Raw genomic sequence first — 25,218 nt, forward strand, 5'->3', positions numbered from 1 at the left:
ATTACTACTGGCTTCAGGTTTTGCAAAGCCTAGCCCACTTTTATGGCCTGCTCTTTTTATACTTGTATTCTGGATTAAGTCCATCAATGCTCCAACAAGAAGTCAGAGCTACAAAGTTTCCAGTCCTGCCGGAGATTCTCATGATGAGGAACAAAGAAACTGGGTAGCTTTCACTTTTCAGACAAGCTGTGTAGAGTGTTGATATCCTGGACTACTGCCATCCTAGTAGCTTTTTTGGAAGTTCTTTTGGTTATTGAAACAAGAACCCTAGCTGCAAGCTCGGGGAAAGAACAGGATAGAAGATTGCAACTGATGCATCAGATGCTATATAGGGTTTTAAGCATTCACAAGCTAGAGCATCTATGTAAACAGAAATTCCAACACTGAAATCATCATTTCATTGCAGAAAATACACTCTTCACTTTATCAGTTCTTAGTGTTAGAAGTTTACATCATTCATTCATTCCAAGTAAGCAAATAAATTAAAAGGCACAGATTATAATTTTGGGTAAAAAAAATATTATCGAAAAAAAGCATCTTTTCTTAGATGTTATAATAGGCCGAAAGGTTCAGGCAGAGGCTCAAACCCATTATCAAAGAAGGGTCCTTGATCAGATTTATCATCAATACTGTGCAGCCAGTCCGTGTTCTTTAAATCCTCTTTGAGTAATATTGCATCATAACGAGAGCTTTCACAGATGTCAACAACTTCACTCAACTTTGCAGAGTATCGTTGTCCATCATTTGCTTCACGCCTGATTTCGGTAGCCCTGCTAAAGTAGCTTTCATTTTCCAAAACATCTCCATTTTGCAAATTTCCATTGTTGATGGATTCTGGAGCACTCCTGGAACGGGCAGAGTGGGTCTTGGGAGTGGCAGATCTAATGCTCTGAGGGAAGAGGGTGGTGCTTGAGAGCGATCGGGTGCTTCCTGTGCCATTTCTCAAGTCCTGCATCAGCGAGTTGATATACTGTTAGGATAATCTTAAAACATAGTTGAAGGCAGAAAAAAATAATGTTCCGTGCAACAGAAACCAAACACAAATCTTTTATTGCATTAGTAATAGCAGGTAATCAAAGCACCTCTTTCCACATATGTCAGCTAACCTAACAGACAATGCCATCATCAGTCCAAGATCTCGGCCAAAAGAACTGGCAATTCATCTCAGTCGCACCTCATAATTTTCAAGGTAAGGAATTTGAATCAACAGCCAGGGAATAAAATGTAAAAAGATCATGCTGTTAGTTCAATGGCAGCCAACAAATAAACAGCATTGTCATTGTTCAGGTTCTATTATAATGAAGTTAGTGGCATGGCATTATGTGATGCACAGACATTTGCACTTGTAATCAACATGGATGACAATGATCAAATCAATCATTTGAATTCCAACTCATTAGGAAGCCAGACTAGAAGATTATCAACTTGACAAAAACATGTTTCTCGGGTTCAGTCAAAATTTTCAAGAAAAAGAGCATTTGAAAGTTGATAAATGTTGGCACCCAACTAGCAAATTTATATCTCATTCAAATTGCATGCATGCGGGCATGCTACACTAACATAAAAAGCTAGTTTATCATAACATGGAAGGAAGAGAACCCATACCATATGCCTGATGGCCATATCCAGAGACTTCTTAGATATAGTCCTCCCAAACCCGGTGCTCTCTGAGGCTGTTGATGATGACTTCACAGGTTTTCTCATTCCTAATTCTGACACATGCGAGGCCTTGCGAGGCTCAGGTGCATCAGCAATATGTCCATTACTATGCACACGGCCCTTTCCAGATGGCTCTGTGAGTCTTCCCCGTGAGACAATTGGAGATGAGTGTCTTCTTGGTGCAATCACAGAGCCTACAGTTTCTGGGTTCCCCTTCATAGTTGCAAGAACATTTGGCCGGGACCTGCCTGCAGAAAGTGGCCTGTCTGGCAAAGTTGTTCTGAGGTTTGGAGGTGTGTCAAGAGGAAAATCAGGAGGAACAACTGGCTGTTGTGGACGGACTCGAGGGCTTGGGGAACTTGGTCGGGATGTTGGTCCAGGAATGCGATTATTTGAAAGAACTCGTCCAGCAGAAGTTGAAGGGCTTGAGGCAGTGGATGAGGAAGGTGCTGGGTTCCGACGTGTTGGAGTTGATGGACGAGAATTTGATCTAGTGGGTGCTGTACTCAAGTTTGCAGGAATTTGTCCCCTAGAACTTGGAGTTGAGGGTCTTGAATTTTGAGAGGGTCGAGTCTTGTCAATTGAAGAGCTGGTGGGGGCTGGACGAGCTCTTGATGGAGTTGAGGAACGTGATGGTGTCGGGCGGGCTGATGGTGTGGAAGGTCTTGCTATAGATGGTGTGCGGGAGACTGGGGAGGATGGTCTAGTATAAGATGAGACAGAGGCTGAGCTTGTATTTAGGATTGAAGAGGACCTATTTGAGGAATAGGTACTGTATTGTGAAGAAGATATAGAAGGTCGAGTCACTGAGCTGCTTCTAGTTGGCCTTGAGGAATGGTAACTCTCTGATTGTGAAACTGAAAGCTGAAAACACAGGTAAGAATTAGGCTTAAACTTTGATAGCTGATCTCGTGTCCTCCCATTATCAGAAAAACCTCCTTCTAAAATGAAGATACTATTGTTCAACCATAAGGGGCTAATTCAACAAGCATAAAATGATCTGAAATTGGGGTAAGACTGACAGTGATAGCTTAAAGAAAGAAAAGAAGCAGGGCATACCCTAGATGCCGCCTTGGTAGTAGAAGCTGATCTAGCCAAAGAACTGCTTCGTGGAGCCACTAAAGTTGGTTGTGATTCACTTCCTTCTGATGACGGAAAAAGAGGAGTTCCAGGGGGAGTGAGAAGCCTAATGACATAAAAAGAAATAAGTATGGATGACGGCATTTGAATGCTAGTTTTTTGGTTTGTGGAAGTAATAATTTCGATACAAGAGTAATAAACTTAGTCTGCAAGCGTTCATTCAACACAAAAGGAACATTTAACTACTATGATTTCAAGCCTAAATTATCAGCTAAATCCTTGTCAGCCAAGTATAAATAAGCAAATAAACAATGGGACAATGTCTTGGAACTTTAACTCATATTTAAAATGTAATTTTTCTTTTCTACAAGAAAGCACTTCCATGGAAACATTCTGAATCATATTTAAGTAATCATGTGATCTTCCATTGTGAGAGAATCTCCTGATCTCTTTCCTATCCTGTACAATACAATGTCTCATTATTTGAAATAAGCCGTGCAGAGTTGTCTGCAACTTTTAGAAGCACCAGAACAAAGCAGAGTTTCCGTTCTGAGTTCATCAAAGCTTAGAATGCAAAATTATATAAGAGATCCCAAGGTGCAGTCCACTTAAAACTCAGAATTCTATTTATTTATTTTTTAATCTTTTCAGCTTTTCTAAATTGTACTAAATTCATTACAGAAAGAGGTGATTATCCCAAGTGGAAGGACTTCCAAATTCCACGACAATGTGAACCTTGAGCAAGCTATCTTTCCTCTAAAACTATCAATCCAACATATCAAAAACGAATTTCAATCAGTTGAAAAAGTTTCAACTTTGCATCCAAAACTCGAAACGAATCGAATCTTATACCAGACACAGCCAGCATCAATGCTGTTGACCAAAAATAAAAAGAACAAAAAAAATTTGTAACTCTAACATGCAACTGCTAAATCCGGAAAGCATCAAAGATTTACCAATCATAATCATGCTTCCCTCCTTCTGATGATAACAGATCATCGATCCCACTCCTCACAAGTTTGGCTGATCCAACTGAAAGTCTCCCCAATTTCACTGAAACTGTAACCAGTAACCCCAGATCAAATCATAAGGCCATCAAATTATTTTCGTCCCCGCAAACAAAAAAGAAAGTAGACAAGCAAGATTCTGAGCTGGCTAAATCAAAATGGGAATTTAAGAAAATCCCAGATGAAAATCACCATAAATGTAAATTCAAAACCAATAAATAATGAATCAAATCCATTAAATCTAGGCACAAAAGAAAATAGTTCTTTGCTAGCAAAAGAAACGGCACCGTGTGCATTTCTTTTCCTGGTTCTTTGATTATAAGTATAGTGTTCATTAAATATAACATCGTTTTCATTTCCAAATCTCTCATTCATCAACAAAATGACCAAACCATCCTCTTCTTCATTCGAGCGTCTCCATGGAAGAATTGCAAAAAACACAGAAAACCACCGAGGGCATCTCCAGGAACAAAACTGGTTAAAAAAATCCAAAACATACCATCAGAAGATTCATCGGAGGAGGCGACAGAGAGACTGCGGCGGTTCTTGGAGAAGAGATCCAAGTTCTCATCCTTGTTGTGATTATCTTTAGAAAAAACTCCGCCGCCCGTCAAACTATGACCTCGGCGGTGGTACTGGGACCCCACCGGAATATTTCTCCCTCCCACTAAAGACTCTCTCAAACTCCCATTAACACTCCTATAACTACCGTTATTATTATTATTACTACTACTCATCATCATTTCTTTCCTTCTTTGTTTCTTTTTCTTTTTTCTTTAGCTAAGCTTCTTTCATGGCTGCCACATATTATCCTTTCTGAAGCAGCAAAATGTATGTCAAAAAGAAAGAGAAAGAGAATGATAAGATCTACTGCGAGAGGAAGAGGGAGAGGGAGTGCAGTAGATGCGAAGGTAGACAGTAAGTCACCTAGCTCTCCTCTGTTTTCTTTAATGTTTTACGTCATGTAAGAGCTTGAGAGACGGTCGGGTTTGGAATTTGGATCTGTGCGCTTTTTTTTTTTGTTGTTGAAAATGACTTCTTTGATCTATAAATATTACTTGATTCTCAAATGGGTCCCCAAACAAATATTATTTATCAATTGAGACACTATTGATAAACATTACCAGATTAATCCCCGCAGAAAACGTATAGTTTTAAGCAACTATCATATGATTCTCAAATGGATCTTCAAATAAATTATTATCAATTGAGTTTATATTTATCCAGCAAGATCAGATTAATCTCACTATACCATTTGAATTAATGAAAATACAGAGTAGTTTCAAGACAAATAAATCATTTTTTTATGAATTCTAATCGTTTTTCAAATCAATTTAATTAATTTATTTATTTACTTACTTGGAGTATATTCAAGAATTGAATATTATGTTGATAGCAAGATAGGGAAAAAGTTCGGGGGGTTAACTGGGTATCGTCTGATTGGTAGGGACCTAAATGAGAATATTTTGTGTTTAAGGACTTAAGTGAGGAGTAGATGATAATTGGGGAATGAACATAACCTTTATCCTGCTTATCTGTATGGGTATGGTCAAAATGTAATTAATCAGTGCTAAAGAGTCAGATTTAGGGAGATGGGTGCTGAGGTGTAATTTTGTTAATGGTGGGGGAAGATAATTAAGAGAGAATGGTAAATCTGACAATACATATTTTTTTTATTTAAATTATTTATCCATTTTTAAAACATCAGCTCTGTCTTTATTGCAACTGTATAAATCATGTGATGAGTTGTTGTCTTAGAGCCACATGCATGTCCCCCGAGTGAGGGCATGTGTCTTTATCTTTCAATAATCTTCATCTTTTTTTCTTTTTTTTTTTAGTTTATAGTTTTATCCATGGATATTAAACCCCGATTGGAGATCGCCTGGGCCAAGGAATCGGTCCTAGATTATAGGGGTAGACCTCAGTTAATATGGAAAAAAAATAAATTTATGTCACGTTTAATTTTTTTTAAAAAAAATAATACATAAAAGGATAGGCTATAAAAAAAATATTAATTTGCAACAAATAAAAATAAATTAATTTAACATGAGAAAAAATTAAATTGATTTTTTTGTATTTTATAATAATTTTAATTTTTTTATACTAGAGGGATGAATTTATAATTTACCCCATAGACTAAGTTTTTTTATCTTTTTCTTTGTCATTTTGTTTTTGTAACTTAGTGGAATATGTCATTTTAAGGGCTTCTAATCATTGTTTCACCGATCAATTAAAGACAAAACTAGGTGAAAAATTATTGATGACTCAATTAATCTAGGTCTAGTTGATCAAAATCAGATCATCAATTCATTTATTTTTTTATCAAAAAAATTTAATCAAATAACACCATTTTAATTTAAGAAAAAAAAATATAATCAACCCTGTCAACTTGTAAACTAGATCAACTCCAGTTTTCATTTTAAAATTATACATGTAATGTTATTGTAAACTAGCATGTTTATATCATGGTTTTTCTTCATTGGGTCATTCATAAGGGCGTGTTTGGAAGAACTACATTTTTTATTCTTTAGTTTTTTAAAAAAGTGTTTATAACTTGAGAAAAAAAAAAGATTAATTTTTGCTTAGTGTTTTATGGTAATTTTAATATTTTTATACTAAATAAATAAACAAATAATCCAAAAGAAACAATCGGAATGGTATTTTTCTTCCGCAGCTAATGATGGGATTGCTTTTCCATGGGACCTAGTCAACAAGATGAGGCTCCTTGGGCAGAGTGGAGTTTTGTAGACAATCTATGACAGTGGTCCCACCAAGATGACCTTACTTACTCATAAATGTTAGGAGTTTCCATGGTGATTGCACATGAATTTCGGCAACTAAGATTTGTTTTATCAACAAGAGATCATGGCCCTCTGATTTCACCCTCAGCCACAACCACCCCTTTAAAATAAAATAAAAATAAAAATAAAAACAATAAATAAATTGGGATTAGTTAGACACTTGATTGCTTATATTTCTGCATTTCATGGGACATTGCAACTACCATTGAGATATTAATTTATTACTCTGAGATCCCTCATTTAATTTTATTTATTTTTAAATAGAGCATATTTGCTTTAATTCTCTTTTATTCTTATTTGACATCCTCACAATTTTTTTTAAAATTAAGACTAATTTTAATTAGGATTCGTGACTGTTTCTCCCAATAAATATGCTTTTTAAAAATCAAATTAGTTATATATTGCAAATGAAAAACAAACTTTTTTACCTATATTAGAAAGTATAGGATAATATTTGATAATCTATACGAGGATGTAGTCCAATTAGCTATGTATTCAAGTAAAATTTAAAAAGAGAGAGAGAGAGAAGGAATTCCTTGATTTAAATTAAAATTAAAATTGGTAGTTGGGTTTTTAATTGAGTGATTGACTGTTGCTCTTATTACCATGTGTTGTTCATATCTAACAAGGATGCCAGGGCAATTATGCAAGCAGAACAATCATGCTTTTGTGTTAGGTCACCGACAGCATCAAATGATGATTTATTTTTCTTTGAAAACTATTTATGATATTAAAAAACTAAATAAAAACCTAAAACCTTGTAAATACAATAAAACAATTCCTATTGCCGATCATTCAAAAGAAAATCAAACTCTAGATATTTCCTGATTTTTTTCTCTGTGAATGAGATATCAATTCCAGCAATAATTTCATTAGACATTTTACAACTAGATGATGCGGCCTGTTTGGTTTAACATTTCAAAAACATTTTAAAAAAAAATTAAATTTTTTTTAATTTTTTTTATGTACTTTAAATTAATAATTTTTTTATATTTGTAAATCATTTTAATACATCGATATCAAAAATAATTTTTTTAAAATAAAAAAATATTTTTTTTATACGTTTTTAAATGAAAAGCACATTGAAAAGCAACCACGCTCCTAAACAAGCTTATTGGGCTTTTTTAAAAAAAAAAAAAAAACACTTTAAAAAATAACTTGTTTTGTTTTTTTGTGTTTAAGAGTGGGAGTCCTTTCTCTTATTTGGAGATGTGATAAAAATTATTTTTTGAAGTGCTTTTTGTTTAAAAATGTATTAAAATAAAAATAATTAAAAATTATTTTTAATATTAACACATCAAAATAATAATTCACACCAAGGATTAATACCTAAATTAATTTTTTATTTGATTCATAATCATATAAATCAGAAGAATATTTGGCTATTTACATCTAGCTCAAACTTCCTTCTCTCATGTGAAACCCTAGATTGATGCTGGAAGTGAAGGTTTTTAATTAAGAATAATGCCCCCCTAATTGCAACCATCTTCAAGGTCTTCTCTATTTCTTAAAGAAAAGAGAAGGCCAAGTGTAGTATTAGCAAGAAGATCTGAATTCTTCACAAATCGGACATGGCATAGAGAATTTCAGGTGAGATAACAAATCACATTGACCTTTCTTCTACCTTTCTATTTTCCTACCCTTTTCTGATGTTGAAAGACAAACACATTTAGCCGTTGTTCATTTATTTCTAGCAATCCCGAGATATCGGTTCAACTCTCCCTCTTATTGTTCCGGCCGGGTTTGATTTTGCTCCATTTATTCCGGTTTGGTTAATAAAAATTACGATATCTTTTTCATGGATTCTACTAATAACTCTCTTTTGAAATCTGGTTAAGGAAAAAAAAATTATAATTTATAAAAAAATTTTACATATATTTTTAAAATGCAACCACATAAACAAGGTGGAGAAAGGGAAACTAGTAAGGATCCTAGTCTCTGCAAGGAATATTTTTTTTCAGCCCTTTCCTTAATAATATTTATAGTTTTAACTTAAATAGTAAAACAACTTAAATCTATATACTTTTTAATTTTATTTTTTAGTTCTGCCCGCACATAAACTAACATGATGCCAAGTACATGTATTTTAGAATTGTATAGAAATAGTTTTATATAATTTTATTTGTAAAATGATTTAAAAATACCTCAAACATCCATCCAACATTCAAACAAAAAATATAGCTATATAACATGTCGAGAACTCTTGTATAGATCTGAAGTTTTTAACATGTTCTTGTACGATGTTAGCTCAACGAATTTAGAAAATTGTTTAAATATGCCCATTGTTTCGTATATATATAGGTTCCATAATAACATCCTAAAAATGATGATATGTTAAGTATTATAATAGTTATTATTATTTTTTTATTGAAAATATATTGAAATAATATTTTTTAATTTTTTAATATTATTCTATTAAAAAAATTTAAAAATATAAAAAACTAATTCAAAGCAAAAGGAATTATAAAATTTTATATTTTTAAAACTATTTTTAAAACATAAAATTCAGCCCTGAACCACTGTTCCCAAAGTTATGGATGGACCTGCAATAACATTCTCATCGATCTAGATTTTTATCCATGCATGGTACCCCACTTTTCCTGAATTAAAGGGGATGAATAATCATTTTTTTTTATTTTTTTTTTATTAATGTGGTGTCTGAACTAATTTAAATATACATTAACTAATCTTAAAGGTTCTAAAATTAACGATTATGTAAACCTCTAGTGGCTCTAATAAGATCTAAACTTGTAATCATTAAAAAACAAACAAAAAATTTGACTAGATAAATTATCCCTATAAATTTTTTTTTTTAATTTTAATTTGATGTTTGTGAGCATATTTTTATTGACCGTGATGGAATTTTACTTGTAGCACTTGTTTATTATTTTAAAATAAAAAAATAAAGAAATTTGTTGAGATTAAAAGCACACGTTGTTCTGTATTTTTTATTTTAAAAATATAAAGATTCAGTTAAAAAATATATTTATCTTATATCTTCACTCCATATCCTTCTTGTTAATATATATATATACATATGCAAATGCAAGCTAAGATCCTGCATTACGAAGCATCCGTCCCTCTATTTCATGCCTTAGATTTGAAGCATTAAATCATTTGCTACGAGGAGTTGATTGCTCGTAACATTAATTTTATTTGTTTTAATTATTTTTTTAGTGTTTTTAGATTATTTTAATGTTTCAATATTAAAAATAAATTTTTAAATATAAAAAATATTATTTTAATAAATTTTTAAATAAAAAAATATTTTAAAAAATAATCATTACTATAATATAAAAAAAAAAAACTCGTTTTGAATGCTTAGATGGGCCATGGCACGAAAACTTCAAATAAAAAATAATAACTGAAGTCTGAAGATGGCTGTCTTCTAATCAAATTGCTGGACCATTTGAGAAAAGGATGGCTCAACATACTGAGCCCAGCAGTTGCTCTTGTGTCATGTGATGGTTAATACTTTCTTTAAGAAAAAAAATAAAACTTTAATAAAGAACCCGACAGGATCAGCCTACATTCTAGACTTTTAATGTTTCCAAGGCTCCGTTTGTTTGCAGGAAAGTGAATTCCTTTTGGAAAGTGAATTCCGGGGAAAGTGAATTCCTGGAAAGTGAATTCCGGGAAAGTATTTTCCGATGTTTGGTAGTGTTATGGAAAATGAACTGGAAAACACTTTCCAGTGTTTGGTTATGTCATGGAAAATGAGCTGGAAAATAACTTATTAATATTTTATTTTTCTCAAGTTTATTAAAATAATGAGGAACAAATCTTACAAATTAAAAAGTTAAATGAGAATGAAATTGAAAAAAAAAATATAATTTCATAAATTATCTCAAATAAAACAAATAATAATCAAAATAATAGGGATCAAATCTAAAAAATTAAAAATAAATTAAAAATAAAGAAATTAAAATAATAATAATCAACATTTCATAAATTATTTCAAATAAAATAAGTAACAATCAAAAGAATGAGGATCAAATTTGATAAATAAAAAATTTCAATAAAAAAATGATAAGGAAAAAGCAAATAGCAATTATAAAAATAAGGACCAAAGTTAATATAAAAATAAAATTTTAAGAGATGAAATTAAAAAATAAATATTCAAAACAAAATATATATAGCAATTAAAAGTTTGAGGATCAAATTTGATATAATCAGTAAATAATGACATTTCTAAATTTTTCACAACTTCCGGAATTGTTCAGGAAAACACTTTCCTGAAAACCAAGCCAAATTTTCCTTTTACTGGAAAGTGTTTTCCATTGACCAACTTTTCTACTGGCAAACAAACACAAGAAAGTTTGGAAAGTGATTTCCCGGAAACCACTTTCCGGAAAACAAACACAGCTAAAGGAAAACACTTTCCTGAAAACCAAGTCAAAATTTTTTTTGACTAAAATTGACCGGAAAGTGTTTTCCGTTGACTAGAAAGTGTTTTCCGCTGACCGGAAATTGTTTTCCGTTGACCAACTTTCCTAATGACAAACAAACACAGGAAAGTTTGGAAAATGGTTTCCCGAAAACTACTTTCCGGGAAACAAACAAGGCCCAAATCTCCAATTTTATGGTTATGGTATAACGACGAATTAATGTTTAATAAATTAATATTTTTAATTAAATAATATTTTTTAATCTCAATGCAAGTCTAAAATTTAAATAATATTTGATTGATAAGCTTTTGTAGTCTTGAAAATTTCAAGCTTTGACATCAATCATAATTCATAATAATAATTAATAAGCATGTTCCCAAATCTTCATTTTTCTTTTCTTTTCCCCTCAAGGAATTATTAGTGATGGAAAGAGTTGATTTATGAGCGTGATTATATCCATGTTTTTTTTAAAAATAAATTATTTTTATTTAAAATTATTTTTTTATATTTTTTGAATTGTTTTGATGTGCTAATTTTAAAAATAATTTTTTAAAATATTATATTAATATATTTCGACACAAAAAATAATTTTAAAAAGTAATTTTAATGTCTATTCAAGCTTGGACATTGATTAAGAATCACATTTGCCAAGCTTCATTTTTTTCCCTCCAAGAATAAGTTTCATTTTAACCATATTTTCATGCGTGAATGAAAATTAAGGTATGCAGGGGATTTGAAATCTGGAATATTCGATAACAGGTTTTAATTTTAGATGTTAGGAGTAACATGCTAGGGTCGTAGTTATAAGAACATGAAATGATCCATGACCTGACTAGTCCATGACTCATGACCATATCCAAGATTTAAAGTGGATGGGTTGACTTGGATTACCGAGTGAATTTAAAAAATTATTGTTTCAAAATTAAAAAAAAAACTTTTAAAAAATCTCATTATATTTTTATTGAATCAGTTAAGTTATAAATATATTTATAAAATAAAATAAATTAACTCTTATTTAGTTCAATATAAAACTTGATTAGAGTAAAATTATAAGCTAATGAATTAATCAACTTGGCTTAGAGTTTGTTCGGCAATATAGTTACGGTTGCTTTTCAAATAACTTTTTATATTAAAATATATATAATAATATTTTATTTTTTAAAAATTATTTTTAAAATATAGAAACAAATATGTAATAAATGTCATTAAGTTTTAGTACAAAATTCTCTCTCTCTCTCTCTCTCTCTCTCTTAAGATATTGAAGAGATGAGTACTGATTGATTGATGCAATAAAAGTGTACACAAATTTTGCACGATCAAACCCCTCTTCCCTCATTCCAAAGTATTAAAAGAAAAAAATGAAAAAAAATAGAAATTCCTTAGGTCCCCATTAATCCTCCTGCCCGTGTTTGTGGATTTCAAGCCAGCCCCACAGATGGAAATAGCTCGACTCAAGGGTTTTGGTGGATCCATGGCTAGCTAGGCAGCAGCCATAACGGCTACCCCAATCGAGAGCTGGAAAAACGTTTGGCCCATCAGTTTTGACAGCGATGAAACGATTAGAAGAACAACTGTATCTCTGCAAGGTCACATGCAAAGTGAACAACTGGTTCTTAGTATCTGTACGAGAGTGTTTGTTTCTATGGTTGTTTCTGTTTTTAAAGTAATTTATAGAAAATAAGTGTTTGATAATTAAAGAAACGTGATTTACTATTTATAATTGTTTTATAACTTCTAAGACCATATAAGAGAGATAAATAAAAATAAAATATATGAGAATAAGGATAGTTTATTTATTTATTTATTTTATTTTTCCAGACATTTATTTCTGATTTAAAGACAGGCTCCCTGTTCGCATGGTATCGAAAAATAAGACGACGCTGTTTAGCGAAATAAACGAAGCCGCAAGGCAGGCTGAAAAGCTCATAACAATTTTCTCATCCTCTTTTCTTTCTCAATCCATCAATTTAACCCTTATTAAAAATATTTTCAATTTAACTTTCATGTATTCTAATTTCAATCAATTGAGTCCAAAACAAAACTTCCATCCCATTATTCCGTTATCTTGGATTTACAAAGCTAGAAGAGAGAAAGTGAACTAAGAGGATTGTCCAGCTAACCTACAAGTCACCGTATCAACTCAAATTAATTATTTTTTAAATTAAAATAATATTATTTTATGTTTTTAAACAAGTTGAATATAAATTAGATTTATCAGGGTCAAATAAATCATAAATTAACCTGTCAGATCAGCTTTGGTTTGCTGGTTTCTAGATCAATCCATTATACCGGGTTTGATAATTATGGATGGATGTTACATATCGGGCCTTGATTGACAGTCTTCATTTATATAGGGACTAAATAGACTAATAAGAGATAATACAGGGCTTAAAACACCGATATAGCCTTCCAAGGTTTCTTCTTCAACGAGTCAGTTCTCTCTCTATTAAAACTTTGTTTTTGTTTTTCAGAAGCAAAACACAGAAAAACCACAGAGAGAGAATGAGCAGAGGAAGCGGAGCTGGATATGATCGGCATATCACCATATTCTCCCCTGAAGGCCGCCTCTTTCAAGTCGGTACGTACTATCGTCTATCACTGTAACTGAAATTTCCTGTCTCCCTTTCTCGCCATTAATTGAAATTGAAATTGAAAATGAAATTGCCGGTGCAGAGTATGCGTTCAAGGCAGTGAAGGCAGCTTCCACCACTTCCATTGGAGTTCGTGGCAGCGATTCTGTATGTGTTGTTACTCAAAAGAAGGTTCCGGTGAGTTAATTACTCTTTTTTCTGTTTCTTCTTTTTAATTCTATCAACTGCCTTGATCTAGGGTTTGTATGTTTTTTAATAAATTTTTTTTGGAATGTGGGAGCAGGACAAGCTTTTGGATCAGACTAGTGTTACTCACCTTTTCCCTATTACCAAGTTCCTTGGATTACTGGCCACCGGCATCACTGGTCTGCTTCTTTGGCTTTTATCCTTTTCTTGTTAGCAAAAATTTTATAGCACAAGGTAATTGATATATCTTGATTTATTATTTTTTTGTAGCTGATGCAAGGAATTTAGTGCAACAAGCAAGGAATGAAGCGGCGGAGTTTAGGTTTAGATATGGGTATGAAATGCCTGTGGATGCATTAGCCAGATGGTATGTTTGTGATTTTCATCATAATTTACATTAGAACATTCAGATGGATACGTTTGATTATGTTCGAGTTTTTCAATATGTGGGATGAATATTTTTCTGTTTGGGTATTAATAGCAAGTAGAGGTCTCATCTTAACCGTGTCTGCCGTTAATTGAAAAAAAAAAACGAATTTTAACTGCCTGTTCTCGAGTTTTAACTGATGATATCTTGTCTAGCCTAGTTTGTTTTTCATCCTTGTAATCTTGAATTCTTCTAAATTATCTTTCGATAGTCGCATGGATTCCCCCCCCCCCTTTACTGCAACTATAGCCTTATTTAAGCTTTTGATGATGTTTACGTTTTGTATATAGGATAGCAGACAAATCGCAAGTTTATACACAGCATGCATATATGAGACCTCTTGGAGTAGGTAGGGGTTCTTGGTTTTATTTTTGCTGTTGTAGTTGTTTCGATTATTATTACATCTACATGCAGCACCTTCATAGCACGTATCTCAGTGTGTGTTGTGGACATTTACACCTGCTAATTGCTGCTGGTGGTCTTATTCTTTCTTATTTTGAAATCTTTACTGTATCTTTTCTATGAAGTTGCTATGATTTTGGGTATTGATGAAGAGAACGGGCCTCAGCTTTACAAGTGTGATCCAGCTGGCCACTTTTATGGTCACAAGGTATTTGACAAATTTGTGCATTTCATCAAAATGCGTTACATTATCGATGCTTTATGCAGAATGTGCCGTTTGTCTATTGTGTAATGAGTGCACTTGTGAATCCTGTGATCATATAACCAACAAAACTTGAATAAGTTGAGGTAAATATTTCTCTGAAGACATGCTTAAGCTATGTCCTCAGAAGAGAATATCTGATAATATGTGTATGATTTTGAATTTCACATGACAATGAAATTTGCCTCTTTTGTCAATCTCCTGCGTTTTTTCTAGTATTCCTAAAATCTGGCAACTTTTGTTATTTGTTGTTTAGCTAGGCCAGTTAATTTGCCATCCAGGGTGTGCCTACTAGATTTGGTAGCCGATGAACAGTGTAGAAATAAACATTCAGGAAGCTACCTGGTTCTATGATATGATCACTTAATCATGTATGATGCAACTCTGGAGTTATTGATCGCGTGTTGGTGGTTTATTTAAAATTTGCATTTTACATAATTCTAAGGGAGCATTTTGCTTGAGCAACTAACTTTATGCTCATGTTGCAGGCTACAAGTGCTGGATTGAAAGAACAAGAGGCTATCAATTTCCTGGAAAAGAAAATGAAAAATGACCCTGATCTCTCCTATGAGGAGACTGTGCAGGTACTTGTGTCTATTTCCTATTACTTGGAAGGGACTGTATTTATTTTGTTAACTTATTACCATGGGCCTCCAATTGGTTTGCACAAGAGAAATATGCACTTTGCTTGTCAACTATTAAGTTCTCTTACTTTCCTTCTTCTCAGTTTGGAGATACTTTAGTATGCTTAGGATTTTTTGGTCCATAAAATATGCAGTAGCTTTTAAGTACTTTTAATTTTGCCTCATAGTGTTAAAGAATTTCAGGGGTATTTATTGGAGATTCCCATGGTTTTATTTACAGAAATGGATTATTTGATTTCCTGGGCTATGAAAGGATCCCGAGCATGATAGAAAATAATTCTGAGGATAGATATGATTGTTATTTTGTTTGATTATTTGACTAATTGGTGCAAAGCTGCTTTTAGATTATTTCTAATGGGTTTTCTGTTTGTTCCAGACATAACATTCTATATGAGGTGCTAATATAGCATATTGGTTTTACTGTGCAGACTGCTATTTCTGCTCTGCAATCTGTTCTTCAAGAGGATTTCAAGGCTACCGAGATAGAGGTTTGATGTCTCCCTTTTATACATTCTGCAGTTAGTGATATTATGCCACTAATATTAAATGACTGAAAACAAAAGGATACTGGTATTAAATATACTGCAAGGGCAGATATTAAAAAAGAAAAAGAAAGAAACTTCAGTGTAATTTGTCTTCTCTGACACTTGTCCTATGATTGAACTCTGGTATTTCCACTTCTGTTAAGGTGGCTTTCCTTCTGTCAAGTTTCCACTAGAATTTGGAATATTTGCAGTGTTTGCTAAACATGCTTACCATTACAGCATGGGCATGAAAATGCTGTTTTAATAGATTTAAATATAGAAGTAAAATGGTTTCTCACGGTCAGTGTTTGATTTTCGGCAGGTGGGAGTTGTGAGAACTGGTGACCGTTTTTTTAGAGTGCTGTCCACTGAGGAAATTGATGAACATTTAACTGCTATCAGTGAACGTGATTGATCTACGGTGCAATCAGAGCCACCTGGGGAAATGTTCTTTGCTAGAATTTGAAGTTATCGAAACATTCTTACTTAATCATGGAGTTTGACAGGAAAAGGAAGAGTTGGAAACATTGTTTTGAATTGTATTCCAAGATTCCTCCCAAAATTTGTTAAATTGCCAAATTATGTTTTACCAGTATTGACATTTCTGCAGTTTTCTGTCTGCTGTCTTCCATGAAATGATAACAGGTCGGTTTAGGGAGAACGTTCTTAGTGATCCTAACTATTTGCATGTGTATGTTTGGGATTTTATGAGCACCTCGACTGCTCTGTGTTTTGGATTTTTGAAAATTTCCCTGTATTTAGTGAACCCATGCAGTTAGATGTTTTCATACTGGGTCTAGTTGATATCTATGAAGCCAGCATACAATAACTCTCTAATAGTTATTCTGAGTCACCTGGAGCAGTAATTATCAGAACTTATTTCAGGAGTTTACTTGTATCCATGTTCCATGCTTATTCTTCAACGTGAAGGTTCAAGTACTAGTTGGATTCAATATAGACACCTTTCCTTGGACTCCAAAGCTGCTGCTGTCACAGAAGATGACACCTCTTTGCTGTCAGGATCATCCAACCTCCTGGTAATCTTTCCATCAGCTACCCCATTTATTATGGTTGCTTTCTTGTACACAGCATTGACTAGGTTTACCAACTTTAAAAAGGATGCTACCAAGTGTTTGAATGGCAAATTTTAAAAATCATAAATTTGGCAATTCAAAGTTACATTGGGTTTTGACCGGGTTTAATTAAGTTAACTTCTACCCAGTTTAATTTTAAACCTGATCCAAGTTAGATGCCGGATCGATGTGTCATTGGGTTGACTTGCCACACCGGTAATAACTTTAGTCAAAGAAAGGAGACAACAGAGACCTATGGTACCACAATTGCATGCAACTGATTCATTATTTTAGTTACATCTACAAGCTAGCTTAGCTAGAAAACAAGATAGGAAGAAAACAGTGGAATCTGATGACAGAATTGCTTACACCATTGTTAATTTGCCGAGCTTGTCACCAATGAATTATTAACATCAAATGACACCACGAGTTCCCCCAGACACTTGAGTGGGAATGATAATACTCTTTCAGGTCGGTCGGTCGGTCGAAGAGTCCCAGTGAAGTGCTCAGAGGAACTATAGGGGACACACTTGACTTGATCCATGCTATGCCATGATGTTCCTCTCCTTGTTTTACCTGCTTAGTATTAATGGTCATTGACCATACTACTTACAGCAGCTGTTCTATGCGGAAGAGGGCTAAATGTATGGGAGATTGTCAGCAACAGAATAATCCCACTTCTAGATTATCGGTTATCACAATTCTAGATTATCAGTTATCACAATTCTAGATTACCGGTTGATAGAGAATGATCTGCAGGGAGAGGTTATGCTCCAAAACATTTTTATAATACCGAGCTAGTTTCATTTTAAATCTATTTGACAGAAGTCATTGTCATATATATCCCAATGTTTAGTGCCATGATGAATGATATGCTTATCATCTTTCATTGATTTTGGTCACGAATTATGCAGCCTAATTACTTCCAATCCTGATCCTCTCGAGTACTAGGGCATGCAGCTAGTCATTCTTCGTTTACCTCAGGTACAAGTTTCCACTTTCCATTGCCTCTTTTTCCTTGTTTCCCCCTCATGTTCATGCTACCATTAGTAGATTCATCTTTCACCGAGCAGGCAAGTTGATTTAGAAAATCCCAGTTATAGCACTGTTGATCAGGACCAGTATATATTGAGCTCCCCCTCAGCCTAGCTTCGCGTTCATGTTGAGCTGTGGCCGGCTTGCCTGGTCCGGCGATGTTAGGGTGTTTGGTCGGCTGGCCCTAAGAACATTATCCTGACACAAACTGATTTCTAGCTAGGGTAATAAAATAATTCTTTCCATGTTTTGATTTGGAGGCTAGTAATTAACTGGTGCATCAGCAGCATGACTTCTCTAAATTAATAAAAAAAGGTTGATGATAACATTCTTGGTCCAAACACCCTTTCTGCAGTACTGCTTCCTTGAAGATATGTTTCCCACGAGCCCATCAGGTTAATTGCCTCCATCTCGACAATCGGTCAAACTGCATGATATCTCGAGATAGAAGATAGAAGATAGAAGAGACCGGAAACATCTAGGAAATACAGAAATAGAGAGGAAAAAACTATATCATATACAAAATTCTATAAATTAATACATGATTGGTAGATTAAAATAATAACCCACACACACCAATTAGAAGAATAAATAGAAAGGTCTGACGATTGTGATAAGCAAACAAGTTTCGCCATTGCAGGCTCTCCGTTAATGGAAGGTAGTGCAGTGCCTGTCATTTGATGACTCATGTAAGTGCCTGGATGGCTTGAATATGCGCCGGCCGTCTTCTATTATATTACATTATCTCTTAGTAGCCAAAACTCTATGCTTATGCCTGACGGCTTAATAGCGCGGTATAACCCGAGTTTTTTTTTTTTAATTAAAATATTTTTTAATTTAAAATTAATATTTTTAATGTTTTTGAATTATTTTGATAACTGATATTAAAAATAATTTTTTAAAAATAAAAAAAATATCTTAAAATATTTTTAAACAAAAAATATTTTAAATTATAAACGCTAATAATATAATATATTTAAGTCCCCTGCCATCATCCATCCATTTTTATCCTGATCCAAGGTATAATTGGTTTTGAGTGACCCAACAAGGGTAGCCAAATTTTTATTCTTTTTATACGTGTTGAGACTCTAATCTTGTTTTATCAAATAATATTATTTTAGATCATGCACGATCATTAAACTAAATGTTATTACAATACCCAACACTTATGCTATGTTTGTTTTCGGAAACCATTTTCCAAACTTTTCTATATTTGTTTGTCATTAGAAAAGTTGGTCAACGGAAAATACTTTCCAGTCAACGGAAAACACTTTCCAGTCAATTTCCGTCAAAGAAAAATTTGACTTGGTTTTCAGGAAAGTGTTTTCCCTTTAGCTGTGTTTGTTTTTTGAAAAGTGGTTTCCGGGAAATCACTTTCCAAACTTTCTTGTGTTTGTTTGCCAGTAGGAAAGTTAGTCAATGGAAAACACTTTCCAGTAAAAGAAAAATTTGGCTTGGTTTTCAGGAAAGTGTTTTCCTGAAAAATTTGGGGGGAAAACACTTTCCGGAACTTGTGAAAAATTTAAAAATATCATTATTTGCTGATTATATCAAATTGATCCTCAAACTTTTGATTGCTACATATATTTTGTTTTAAATATTTATTTTTCAATTTCATCTCTTAAAATTTTATTTTTATTTTAACTTTGGTCCTTATTTTTATAATTGCTATTTGCTTTTTCTTTATCATATTTTTATTGAAATTTTTTATCTATCAAATTTGGTCCTCATTCTTTTGATTGTTACTTATTTTATTTGAAATAATTTATGAAATGTTGATTATTATTATTTTAATTTCTTCATCTTTCATTTTTTTTTAAATTTTTTAGATTTGATCTCTATTATTTTGATTATTATTTATTTTATTTGAGATAATTTATGAAATTATATTTTTTTTCAATTTCATTCTCATTCAACTTTTTTAATTTGTGAGATTTGTTCCTCATTATTTTAATAAACTTGAGAAAAATAAAATATTAATAAGTTATTTTCCAGTTCATTTTCCATGACATAACCAAACACTGAAAAATGTTTTCCAACTCATTTTCTATTACACTACCAAACATCGAAAAATACTTTCTCGGAATTTACTTTCCAAAAGGAAACTACTTTCCAGCAAATAAACGGAGCCTTATGTTCATCTACCTTTGTGTAACTAACAAGTTTGTTTCTTCCATCTTTGTAATTTACAAGTTTGTTTCTTTCATTTCTAGTTTGAATTTTTAAGTTCGGATATAAATATTTGAATCTGAATAACTCTTGAAAATAAATGTTATTTATCCAAAATATCTCAGAAAATAAATATTAATATTTTTATTATAATTGTAAAATTTAATTCAAAAACTTGATTAACAAGTTGGGAGGATTGATCTCTTATAGTTTTTTTTTTAAAAGATGAAAATCATATTATTTTAACAAAAATAATGAAATTTTTTTTTAACTAATTAAGAGCTAGATTTTGATCAGATTAAGCTCGGGTTGGCCTAATCATCTAATTTACTTGAGTTTTTTTTTTATTGTTATAGCCAAGTTTTTTTTTTTTCTAACCTAGATCAATTTAAACCCATAATAAACTAGGTTTCGAGTTGAATCACCGAGCATTAGTTTTACGATTATAATTAAAACCGTGGTGATGCAATATAGTTGACTTTTGGCTTTGGATATTAATATAGGTGTTAAGTGTTTAAAATTAGTACTTGATATTTAAAAAAGAGAAGAGCTAGGTATAGGTACGTGGGGGTGATGGCACAACCCATGAGAACTATACTTTGACATGTAGTTGTTAGGTAGGCGCTAGCAATTTATGGTGTGGCTATTGGTGGGGGTGATGGCACCAGTAACATGCAAGTCTTAATGGTAGGAAATATATGTCTTCCTAGCTAGGGTTTCTAGTTTTCAATGTGCTAGCCAATGGCCTCCTTGGCAGGTGCTTTCTTTGGATACACAAGATCCCAATCACAAGATTTCACTCACATAATCTTCCATTTTGTCAACACTTTGGAATAAAAGCTACAAATGCTCCCCTTTTTACTGTTACTAGGTCTACGTTGGTGTCACTCTCCTCTTACGGCCTGTCACTCTCCTTCTACGGCGGCCTGTTTGAAAATGCAGGGGAGGTTGCGATGACAACCGCGTTCTCCCCTTTTATTATTATTATTAGGCCTGTATCCATGGCACTCAGCTGCTCGTTTGGAAGTGCAGGGGAGGCTGCGATGACACCCGCACTTGCTGTTTTTCCATGCTCAATTAACTCTAATGTTATATAATAAAACAGAATTTTCTCATTGTACTCGTGCTTTCATTCATGAAAAATATATCAATTTTTAACTCTAGGAAAATTAATCTTCAACAATTTCTTACATGTAACCTCCATATATTCCGTGAGCACTATAAAACTCTAATTATATTATATGCTGCTAGATTATATAATATTAAGCACTGCTTAACTCAATCTAGACACTCATCAATCTCTCTTTGCTCCCCTTAGTTGTGAAATGGCATCATGCTCAACTGCTAGAAAGACTGTCTGACGCAATAATGCTGCGAGGGAGCTCCCAACCGACACGCGGGTACGTTATGGCATGATTCACTGACGCCTGTGCCTCCACTTTGCTGAGTTTATGGGTTCTGACTCTGATCCCACCTTTGTAGTAATCAAACATAACTACGCTCTGAACCTCTGATGATCCCATAAAACCCTGGCGGTTGATTCCTCTTCCACTCTAGTGCGGCAGTAGGGGTTAGAATGGCCCGGCCCTTTTCCGCCTCATTACAGATCTTTCTGCTCTCTGACGCCACCCGCACCCAGATATGCATACACTTGCTACATGAGGTCTCTCCTTGAGGTATTTCTCCCTCTCTCTATATATAGCAGGGAGATTCACATCCTAATTGGCACTCGCTTCTTTGTTGCTCAAGATTCTCTTGCTGACTCCCTTTCCAACAAATTATTTTGCCTTCCCTCCAGCAAACTTCGACTCAATCTCATTTTCGAGTCGCATTTCACAAAAAACGTCCTAATCTCCTAGTTTTAGACCCAGTTTCCACCCACTTATGGCTTGCGCAGTCATAATAACGTTACAACATAGGTGAGCTTGCTATCTTGTTTTTGGAGCAATTTTTATATATTGCAGGTCTATATTTTGTTTGCTCTCACTCCCAGCCTAGCACAAGACTAGAAGAAGAATCTTCTTGGAAATGTGCATATATATATATATATATGAACTAATCATAGACTTGTAGCCATCCAGGCATAAGTCAGCCCACGGCATTGTGCCAGGCTGAACATGCAAATCCTCCTGTGATTGTGCCGGCAAGTAAACTCAGTGGAAGGTTCATCTAACCTTTTACCAGAAAAATAAGATATTACCCTTTCAACATTTCCTCAAGTAATCTTTTCTCCTAATCAATCCAATATTTCGTATCTGATTAAGACATTCAAGTTGAAAACCTCAATTATAAATAGTATTATTCTCTGTTTAAGACCTTCAAATTGGAATTTTCAAATTTAACAGTAGTTGCCGAGGAAAAAAAAGGAGTACGTACTGTCTCCTTGAAGACTGACAATTTCCTTATAATTTTAAACCATGGTGTGATATCTATGCTTAGATAAAAATATTCCTATCTTAAAGATTCAAAAACATGATTTTGTTACAGTAGATATTCCTTGTTCTTCCTCCAAAACCACATGGTGTAAAGCCAACCTTTGCACTCAATAAACAACATTTTGTTATCTAGTTTTGAGGGTCACCTTTACTCTAGGAATATGGCCTTGCTTTCAATCGACATCTTCTCCCTGTGTTTTATACTTAGCCTTTGCTTTCCTCTACGTTACATCAAGGTTCTAAACCCTATAAAATACTAAAGTAACAACTTTAAAAATACATATGAGTTTTGGAATTTATAGATATAGTTAGACTAGTAATGTACAAACTGAGGAAAAAAAAGACTTGGCAAAGGAAAAGGAATCAAGTCACGCCGCGAGATTAGATAAATAAAAAGCTGGTGAGCTTGAAGCCGTGTCAAATCAGGTGTCCAGCGTAGAACTTTCCGAGTCCTCCTCAAAGCCTTTTCTCAGCAGTTTCCATAATAATATAGATTTACACCTCTTCTTACGTTATTCCTTCCCATCATCTCAATGTCATCGTACTCTTTTCTACTTCCTTATACAAATACCCTCGCGTTTCCTCCCACATCCCTCCTTACCTACCCATAATTTCCTTCATCCTTCCTGTCTGTGTTTTGACTTTAAAGGGCACCTCTTGTTTTACTATTTTTTATTTGTAAGTATGTAAACTAATTAATTAAAATCACTCTAATGTGACAAGTTTTATTTCTCGTTAACATTTGTGGGGTGGTCTTTTTTCTTTCACTGATATTTATTTTGTTCTGATTGGAGTAGGAGCAAGAACATACTATGATTAAAGAAATGGTGCACAGATTACGGGAGATGTTGTTATTTTTGTTCCTAGCGATCTTTTCCAAGGCTACTGGGGTTAAGGCTTATTCGCGTGGCGGCGTGATACAGGAAAGTGCTGCCTATTGCCTGAGCTGGAGGTTGGCTGTGGAGACTAACAATGTGCGTGCGTGGCGCACGGTCCCTTCTCAATGCTTGCGATACGTTGAAGCTTACATGCTTGGAGGACAGTATGAAAGGGACCTTAACTTGATTGTGGACCAAATCTTGAGTTATGTGAATGGGATAGTTCCTTCTAGTGATGGCATGGACGCTTGGATCCTAGATGTTGATGACACCTGCATCTCCAATGTCTTCTACTACAGAGGAAAGAGATATGGGTATATGTGTGCATGGTCCTGTCATATATGTATGCTCTATTAATTAGTACTGTAAGCTTACTAATCAATGGTGTTTGTTTCCTGTGCTGTAGGTGTGATCCATACGATCCAGCTGGTTTCAGGGCATGGGCATTAAAGGGAGGATGTCCAGCAATTCCTGCTGTTCTTGGATTGTTTGAGTACCTAGTTCAAAGTGGTTTTAAAGTATTCCTAGTCACTGGCAGAGACCAAGAAACTCTTGGCCAAGTCACTATTGATAATCTGCATAATCAGGGTTTCATCGGCTACGAGAGAATAATCTTGAGGTAAGATGGTACAACCAAACATTTCATGGTGGCCAGAGTACCTTTTCAGGCCACAAAACTCTAATTGAGGAATCAATCTTCAGTAAGGCAATTGATTAATCATCTGAGTGGATAATTTTCCTTGGATTTGAAATAACATATAGCATATATTCTCCTTCAAAATGATTACTCAAATAGAAATCACATGGAAGAATACCTGATAGTGACAGGCTTTCATGGCACACTCCAATGATTAGGTATTTTGAAAAAATGACTGATCACTGCTTGGTTCCTCTTATTTGTAGCATTGACTTCGTAGTTGATATGTTGAAGTTAATGCCATCCCAACTATGCATATTTTCGGATGCCATTCGAGTCAACATCAACGCCAGAAAGCACTCCTGTTCCATCAGAATCATAGGCTAGTCAGGAGGCACTATCCCTTAGCTCAATCTAGAATCAAGAAGACACGAACCCTTTACGAGCCTAACCAAATTGACAGGGAAACTAGGCTCACCACCTAATACAAAATTGCCTTTCCAAGATAAGACTAGTTGTGTGGATTGCCAGCCGTGGATGGAATTTTTGGAAATTCCATGTAGGCAGGATTGGATGAGCTAACAGATGTGTATGCATGTCAGCATTATTATTACTGTTTAGATGGCTTATGATATACCCTGGATTTGTAATCTTCTTGTTCTCTCAATCTCCAACAGGACAGCAGAATTCATAGGACAAAGCGCAGTGGCATACAAGTCAGAAATAAGAAGGCAATTAGAAAAGGAAGGGTACAGAATATGGGGGAATGTGGGTGATCAATGGAGTGATCTTCAGGGAGAATGTTTAGGAAACCGGACATTCAAGCTACCAAATCCAATGTATTTTGTTCCCTGAAATCCAGTGGAACACTACTTCATCTATTGTCTCTCCAAATGATCATAAGACAAGAATTGTAATGTAATTATCGTGTTGCCAATGAAATAAATCATGATTCAGTCAAATAAATGGCTGAAGCTTGCTGCAAATGAACTTATTATTATTACTCTTTGAGCAGTATTT

General features: G+C 33.8%; 3 protein-coding genes across 11 annotated transcripts; 2 read left to right on the forward strand and 1 right to left on the reverse strand.

Annotated features, from left to right (window-relative positions):
* Positions 1 to 363: 363 nt before the first annotated feature.
* On the reverse strand, positions 364 to 4,700 carry LOC118047189 (uncharacterized). The gene is made up of 5 exons (XM_035056395.2): positions 4,246 to 4,700; positions 3,696 to 3,798; positions 2,719 to 2,845; positions 1,606 to 2,523; positions 364 to 949 (listed from the first exon to the last, which is right to left on the reverse strand). Exons 1-5 carry the CDS (start codon positions 4,487 to 4,489, stop codon positions 551 to 553), a joined length of 1,791 nt encoding a protein of 596 aa, XP_034912286.1. The 5' UTR covers positions 4,490 to 4,700; the 3' UTR covers positions 364 to 550.
* An 8,652-nt stretch (positions 4,701 to 13,352) lies between these two features.
* On the forward strand, positions 13,353 to 16,590 carry LOC118047195 (proteasome subunit alpha type-6). Its single transcript, XM_035056415.2, has 9 exons — positions 13,353 to 13,513; positions 13,609 to 13,703; positions 13,810 to 13,891; positions 13,983 to 14,079; positions 14,430 to 14,488; positions 14,667 to 14,749; positions 15,292 to 15,387; positions 15,876 to 15,935; positions 16,294 to 16,590. The coding sequence occupies exons 1-9, from the start codon at positions 13,438 to 13,440 to the stop codon at positions 16,384 to 16,386; spliced, it is 741 nt and encodes a 246-aa protein (XP_034912306.1). The 5' UTR covers positions 13,353 to 13,437; the 3' UTR covers positions 16,387 to 16,590.
* A 277-nt stretch (positions 16,591 to 16,867) lies between these two features.
* Positions 16,868 to 25,184, forward strand: LOC118047194 (acid phosphatase 1). Of its 9 annotated transcripts, XM_035056411.2 has the most exons (7): positions 16,894 to 18,028; positions 21,567 to 21,648; positions 21,731 to 21,924; positions 22,047 to 22,167; positions 23,481 to 23,875; positions 23,968 to 24,180; positions 24,876 to 25,184. In XM_035056411.2, exons 5-7 carry the CDS (start codon positions 23,496 to 23,498, stop codon positions 25,051 to 25,053), a joined length of 771 nt encoding a protein of 256 aa, XP_034912302.1. In that variant the 5' UTR covers positions 16,894 to 18,028; positions 21,567 to 21,648; positions 21,731 to 21,924; positions 22,047 to 22,167; positions 23,481 to 23,495; the 3' UTR covers positions 25,054 to 25,184. The 9 variants fall into 9 exon arrangements, with proteins under 9 accessions (XP_073261328.1, XP_073261326.1, XP_073261327.1 ...); XM_035056408.2 differs by lacking the exon at positions 22,047 to 22,167; XM_073405227.1 differs by lacking the exons at positions 21,567 to 21,648; positions 21,731 to 21,924; positions 22,047 to 22,167 and having other exon boundaries at positions 16,868 to 17,008; positions 17,959 to 18,028.
* The last annotated feature ends 34 nt before the right edge of the window (positions 25,185 to 25,218 follow it).

This window comes from Populus alba, chromosome 16 (genome assembly GCF_005239225.2).
Source record: "Populus alba chromosome 16, ASM523922v2, whole genome shotgun sequence".
NCBI lineage: Eukaryota > Viridiplantae > Streptophyta > Magnoliopsida > Malpighiales > Salicaceae > Populus > Populus alba.

Coding starts and splice junctions, on each gene's coding strand:
- LOC118047189 (XM_035056395.2), bottom strand. CDS start 4,489: ATGATGATGAGTAGTAGTAATAATAATAATAACGGTAGTTATAGGAGT. Junction 3,799..4,245: donor CTCCGATGAATCTTCTGATG/GTATGTTTTGGA, acceptor TACTGGTTACAG/TTTCAGTGAAATTGGGGAGA. Junction 2,524..2,718: donor CTACCAAGGCGGCATCTAGG/GTATGCCCTGCT, acceptor CTGTGTTTTCAG/CTTTCAGTTTCACAATCAGA.
- LOC118047195 (XM_035056415.2), top strand. CDS start 13,438: ATGAGCAGAGGAAGCGGAGCTGGATATGATCGGCATATCACCATATTC. Junction 13,892..13,982: donor ACTGGCCACCGGCATCACTG/GTCTGCTTCTTT, acceptor ATTTTTTTGTAG/CTGATGCAAGGAATTTAGTG. Junction 15,936..16,293: donor TCAAGGCTACCGAGATAGAG/GTTTGATGTCTC, acceptor GATTTTCGGCAG/GTGGGAGTTGTGAGAACTGG.
- LOC118047194 (XM_073405227.1), top strand. CDS start 17,999: ATGCAGCTAGTCATTCTTCGTTTACCTCAG. Junction 18,029..23,480: donor TCATTCTTCGTTTACCTCAG/GTACAAGTTTCC, acceptor TGATTGGAGTAG/GAGCAAGAACATACTATGAT. Junction 23,876..23,967: donor TACAGAGGAAAGAGATATGG/GTATATGTGTGC, acceptor CCTGTGCTGTAG/GTGTGATCCATACGATCCAG.